Source organism: Acanthopagrus latus, chromosome 4 (assembly GCF_904848185.1).
Source record: "Acanthopagrus latus isolate v.2019 chromosome 4, fAcaLat1.1, whole genome shotgun sequence".
In the NCBI taxonomy this organism is placed as follows: domain Eukaryota; kingdom Metazoa; phylum Chordata; class Actinopteri; order Spariformes; family Sparidae; genus Acanthopagrus; species Acanthopagrus latus.
This window is the reverse complement of record NC_051042.1, coordinates 240,892-247,500: the sequence shown is the minus strand read 5'-3', so window position 1 is coordinate 247,500 and position 6,609 is coordinate 240,892. Positions and strand designations below refer to the sequence as shown.

The 6,609-nt window shown below is 41.4% G+C and overlaps 1 protein-coding gene across 4 annotated transcripts in view; it reads left to right on the top strand.

Annotated features, from left to right (window-relative positions):
* The window catches only part of LOC119017678 (cell migration inducing hyaluronidase 1), a 161,323-nt gene that overhangs the window by 87,541 nt on the left and 67,173 nt on the right, over positions 1–6,609 (top strand). For all 4 annotated transcript variants that reach the window (XM_037094536.1, XM_037094537.1, XM_037094539.1 and 1 more), the window contains 2 exons: positions 609–845; positions 4,396–4,575. In XM_037094536.1, coding sequence (XP_036950431.1) covers positions 609–845; positions 4,396–4,575 — 417 coding nt within the window. The remainder of the gene's footprint in view (positions 1–608; positions 846–4,395; positions 4,576–6,609) is intronic.

Genomic DNA, 6,609 nt, shown 5'->3' with positions numbered 1-6,609 from the left:
AGGGTTAGGGTTAGTCAGCTGACGAGCTGTCAAAAGCACAAATAACTCAAACCATTAAAGAGCAGATCTCCACGGTACCCACAAGATGTCACTGCCACTAGCAGGTCAACATTTATGGTTTAAAATATCTCATCAAGTATGAGATGATGCAGTGAAATCTCACTCATGGCCCTGTCAGGATGATTAGAACCACTCTGGTAATCCTGGCTTTACATCTGCATACAGCATTAGCATCAATTAAAAATTGGTTTGTGACCTAATACCTGCAAAACTCAATGAATCATCCTCAGCAGTACTTTGTGATTAGTACTAATAATGACATCCTAAACTAAGATGGTGACTGGCAGGCTTTAGGCTGGCTGCTGCAGACGGCTAATGGAGGTTTTGTCTTGGTCTTTTCGTGGGATTAGTGGACAGTCCAAGTTTATCACATGTCTACCTCACTCGTCCCTGATTCTTCTTTTACTTTTACTGACATAACTAACATAAGAAGGCAAAAAATCCTCTAACCTCATTAAAATAAGCCTGTGTGAGACACAGACACTGGTGCTTACCCTGCCTGAAATGTTAGTTACAGAAACTTAATATTTCTCTCACCCTGTTCTCAGATTGGATGACAGTGATCAGGAACACAGCTACTTTGGAAGGAAGTACGTTGGCGTGGGGACAGGAGGGACACTGGAGATCCACGGAGAAAAGAAGCTGTCTTGGACGTTCCTCAACAAGACTTTACAGCCCGGAGAGAGCAACCAGAACAACTACCTGTTCCAGAGGAGCTGGGGGAACCGAGGCATCATTATCCACGTCATCGACCCCAAGACTGGAGAGGTGCTGCACGATGACAGGTGAAGGTTGGGGTGAAGGAGAAGACGAGACTCTTAATGAGAGCAGAAGTGATGTGGTGGCTGACATCTCATAAACGGCGTGACCACAGGGTTGTAAGTGAAGGAGACAAATCAGCTCTAATGGCTCTGGCACTGTTTCACGCAGGGATATTACATTTAGAAATCAGTGCCATCCGTTATATGCTTTCATGATTCATTATCCACGATGTTGTTATTCCAGATGGAGGTCAGATAAATTGATATACAGCTTTTAGTGTGGTAAACAGATAACTGGGTGATTTCTAGAGGAGGAAGCAGAGCATTAGACTGGATCCTGTCTCCTCTAATTTACTGCCATCAGACTGATTAAAGGTGACAGTCGTACAATGCACTTAATGAGTATTATGGTTAAACTATTAATATGCAGGGTGCCAATTTCAGTGAGAGAATAGAGGAAAATGAAGCCACACTTATGATGGATAAACAACAGATATTGATTTGAACTGTGACAAAACAGTATTTGGTTTCTTTGTAACATTATAAGTTTCAAGATGTTGGATATTTCCTCTGACTTTGTTCCATTATGGGATGGCTGAGTTGAATAAATGAAGAAAATACTTGATCAGCATACAGATCTTCTACTGTAACTGCTCCTTTTCCATTCCAGATTGAGAAACTAGCATCTTATTGTGAGGCAGGACATGTATGTTTATGGGAACTAAGATAGAAGATAGAAGTCATTTAAATGATTTGTTTTAATTTGGTATCATTTACCTTTATATGAGTTTTAGTTTGCAAATATTCAACATCACTTTTAAGTTTATCGATCATAGATGCTTTCTGTGATCAGTAGCTCTGACTCAGATCCTTTCTCAGAGGCGTCATTTCACATTGTAGCCAGTTTATGGTTTATCCTGATAGATTTCCAAAGCATTTGATAAAGTCTAGCAATGGAGAAACAGATTTCTCAGGCTGCGACAGAAACTTTAGAGGTCATCAGTAGACAGTGCTGATCCATTACGACAGTGTAGGTTAAAATCACAAGACGTGTCAGGTGACTGAGGTGGGCGTAAAGCATCTTACAAACAACTGAAATGCTCCACAGACAGCAGTGGTGCAGGGACTGCAGATTTTGATTTGTCTTGTGTATTGTGTACAATCTGGAGTCATCGTTGACGCTGATAAAGGACGATGTTCTGGTGGGTAAGCCCGCCTGGTCTGGGTGTGTTACAGTTGATATATATTTGTTTAATCCATTGGTCAGAATTTTAGGTCGTGGCCTAGAAGGGCAGCGGGTCCATATGATGACGAGATATTTGAGCTCATTGGGATCTCGTTCAGGAAGTGGAAGAGAGCGCAGATACTGAAGAATATAATCTTCTGCTGCAGGACTTTATACAGTTTAGTCAATATTTCTTGAAGCAATCCTTTATTTTAATGGGGTCAGTGGTAATAGAGCTCAGAGGTGGTCCAGTTTTACGAGTGGCTCTGCTGGTTTGTGCTCCTCTCAGCTGATGTGAGAGCAGAGGCCCATGGTTCTCTCCCAGTTCAGACTGTTGGAGTCTCACCTTCAGAAGCAGAGTGCTCGTTTTCTGAGAAAGAAAACTACTGTGTTTCACTATGTTTCACAGTTACAGTGCAGTGTGTGCAGGAGATGGTGCCTCTGATTCGTTTGTCAAGCAAAGCGAGCTGCTGATCTCTGTCTCCTTTGCTTTTTCTGTGTGGCTTCATCTGATATGAGGGGCTTCCCACAAAATTGAATCTAAAACATCCCCAGTATCATTAAAAGTTAAGTGCTCGTTTACTGAGGCTGAGCATTTTTCAAAGAATATTTTATCGTTAAGTAGGTTTGACTTGAACCGCCAATTGTGGCTTTTTCCACCCGACATGAATACCTGCAGTATAGTAACAGGGCTGTGGTCTGAGGTTAAAGTAGTATGATACTTTGATGAGGTGGTTGCTGCTGTTGAATTAGAGTCAGTTTATAAAGTAATCCATCCTTGTTTGTGTTGTGGACTTGTGAAGAAAGGTCTTCTTTCTCTGTGGGATGGTGGATCCTCCAGATATTGACGAGTGATTTCATCAGATTATTTAGAGTCTAGAGGGCTGACCGGACATGAGGAGGACCTGTCCATAGATGAATCTAAAACACAGCTGAAATCACCGCTGCCAATCATGTTAGTTGTCTCTAGATCAGGTATTAGACTGAAAACACCTCAGACTTCCTGTGTCTGAACTGATTAGCCTCCACATTGGAAACATTAAACAAGCTACTCACAGAGAAAACTACTACTGCTAATCACCAAAAGCATCTGTGTGTCATCCCCATGGAAAACAATCCCATTCCCTGATGGACTCTGTTCCTCCCTTTGAACATCCACAGAGATGTCAGGGAGAGACATGAACACCAGCGCAGCCGAACACAGATTCTTTGTTTCTGTATTCAGTCAATAGGCATCATTTGGAAGGGTTCATGCAGTGCTTTGTGACATTTTAAAGGTCCATTGTGTAGGATTTAGAGGCATCTGGTGAGCAACCAGTGAGTGCCCCTCGTCTCACCCTCCACTGCGATGGCTCCTCTGGTCTGTCCATCCTGGGTGCTGTAGAAACATGGTGGTGTAAGATGGAGGAGAGATCTGTAGATATGAAGGTCTCACTGTACGGTCACAGAAACACAACTCTTCGCTTCAGGTGATTATACTAATGAAAACTAAATGATATATTTCACTTCTGCCCCTGAAGCCTGCTCACTTCAGTTCATATGGCTCCACATTCAGTGTGTCAGTGACCATTAGCACATGCCTCCGTTTTTCAAAACCTGATTGTATTTATTTAGAAATTACATATTTCATATTTGCAGCAGTAGTTCTTTATTTCACTCTATATTTGGCCAGTTCTCTGCTGGCACAGCGTCCCCACGGATCTGTGGGAGAGTTCCCTGGTTGATTTGATTCTTTTGGTCCTCCAACAGTTGTGTTTGACCTGGGGAGGAATACATTCATGTAATTAAAGTTTTAGTTTCGGAGGGCCTTGGGAAATTAATTCAGTAATGAATTCTTTATTGGTGCCTTTTCTGCACTGTAAATCACTTTAAGAGTGTTAATTTCTCTCTTAAGTAATGTTATTCATTTAAATTATAATCCCATAAACATTTCCATTCTTTTGTATGTCTTAAGTGAAACTTGTTAAATTGAAAGATGCCACTTAAGTAAACTTGTAAGTATAATCCATCTTTGTTGATTTTGAATAATTCGCAGTAGTGAAATGCTGCATATGAGCGTGCAGCAGTCCTTTTTCATCCTCTTCACTCTGCTGCCATCGTTCTGAGAAGCACCTGATTCAGCTGCAGAACCTCCTTTCACTCCTTGTTATTACAGTCTTCTTAACCAGACTGCAAAACAGAATCTGTGACCCACAGATCACCATACCTGCTGATAATTGATCTGTACGTACCACACAGTTTGTTTTCTGAGCAGAGTGACTCTGTTTCTGCGCTTCTGGATGGATGGAGGCACACAGAAACATGCCGTTTCTTTCTGCTGTACCTTTATAAGATCCTTCTCTCCTACAGGTTTGACACATACCGCAGTAAGGACGAGAGTCGTCGCCTTGCTAAGTATGTGGATGGCGTGGAGGCGGGGCTCATACTAGCCATGGTGGTAAATGACGAGGGTTCCAACAACTTGGAGGACTCTGCTAAGAAGAGCCTCTCCAGGCTGGGCAGCCAGCACATCAGCACTCTGGGATTTAGGTGAGCTCCTGATAACTGTTGAGATGAAAGGTCACCATGTTAGTCTCCTCTGGCAACATTTACTGAAACAAAGACAAAACTGATATTCATAATCAAAACAATTACAGACGGATGGATTGATCAGTAATGATCAGTTACACTCCGCTCAGGTCTTCCAGTATGAACTCAGGTATTCAGCTCACATCACGTCAGGAGAGACTTTTTTAGGCTCGCAGCACTGGCACATTGTTTTATTGATTGCTGTAAATTAATAACAAAATGGTGGAACCCCAGGTGAGTCACAGTGTACAGTTGTCTTTTTAATTAATGAATCCCTGCAGCTTTGTGGGAGACTGTAGCGCGTAATGATTTTCAATAACCTGTCTCCAGAGAACATTTATCACACACTCAGCGGCCACTTCATTAGGTACAACTGTACAATCTATTGCAGCTCAAAACAGCAACTGCCATACATTCAACATTTATCAAGCTAAGATTCTGTGAAATGTGTAGATGAAACGACTGTGATGGTGGAGTTGTCCTGTGATAAATTACCTTGACAGGTGTTTCTATTTTCGTCCTCATTCATAAACATGAGCTAGAAAGAAAATAATGCAGTCAACAGCATCAGTGTTTTCATTTTCACTAAAAGAGCTGTGACGTCACCAAACACACAGATGTTCTTCCATCCAGAGAACCAGATCAGCAGCCCACAGCAGCTCTGCAGCACTGCTCTAATCTTTATGTCATGAAATAATGATCCAATCAAACAAAGGAAAACTATAAACCAAGAAAAACACAGCTATGTCACTTCTGAATTAAGACAAAATAACATTCTTTTACAATCGACCTAAACATTGACAGGTGTTTGACCTGCACACTGAAGGTACAACACTGTCTCCTACAATTTACATTTACATGTGATAACATATGTTCCTTCCTGTGTTGACTTGAAATCACTGGATCATGTTCACACTCACAAACGTTTTCCAGTGAATGAGGCGTGACATTAATCTGCTGTGCTGGAGTTGTACAGGATGATGGGTCAGTGGGTGCAGATGGACTCCAGTCCACCTTCAGTTCTGATCAGTGAAAGGATGTTCATAATCATGTTTTCTGTGATTTGGCTCATTGTCAGTATTAAACAAAGACTGTGATCCTTCCCTGACCCTTAAGTACTGTGAATGTCTGACCGTGTGGAAAACAGATCAGATATACGTCACCTCTCATTTCACTGATATGTTCACTATCAATATTTTTGAAAGACGTTAAATTGAAAACCTTCCTCTCTGTTTGAAATCCACAGTTTGTATGTTCTGCCTTTAGGGGTCTCTCAAACAAAACCATAAAAAACTAAAACTGTAGTTTGATAAAGTTGTGAAGTAGTGCGGGATCATGGGAGTTGTTGTCTTCAGTGTTAAATAACTGCAGTTGCTGCTTAAATGTATTCATGTGACTCAGACAGAGTTATTACATTATTTTAGCCTGAGTAGAATAATGTGTTTCTCTGATTGGAAACAATCCAATCAAATCCAATCAAACGAGTCCACAACTCAACAACACACAAAGCATGAAGGTTACATAAAGGTTGAGTCACTTTAATGCACATATATTGTGTAACACATCTGGACTGCATGATGCTCCTGCAAACCTCATTTATGGATGATTAATTTTATATATACCTTATTTCATGGAGACAGTCAATCAATCAATCAATCGATAACAGGCATTAATCACTTCTTTTGTTCATTAATTGTACACTTGTGTGTGGGGGATGACTTGTAAACACAGTATCGATATATAAAGTGTGTGTTGAACATGTTGGCTGGCTGTTTATACAGCCTGCAGACTCAGACTCAGAGCAGTGTGCTGCATGTGTTCACCTGATCAACCTGCAGTCAGTCCCCTGTTCCCTCCTCTGTGGGCTTTGGCCTGGTTCACATCAACTCCTGAGAAAAATAACTGGCTCTTAAGCTGCTAAATGTTCAGCCAGCTGGTCTCTCCCTTCATCTGTCTGCTGTTTGCTGAGAGGAAAACAAGTATGTTCAGCCCCAA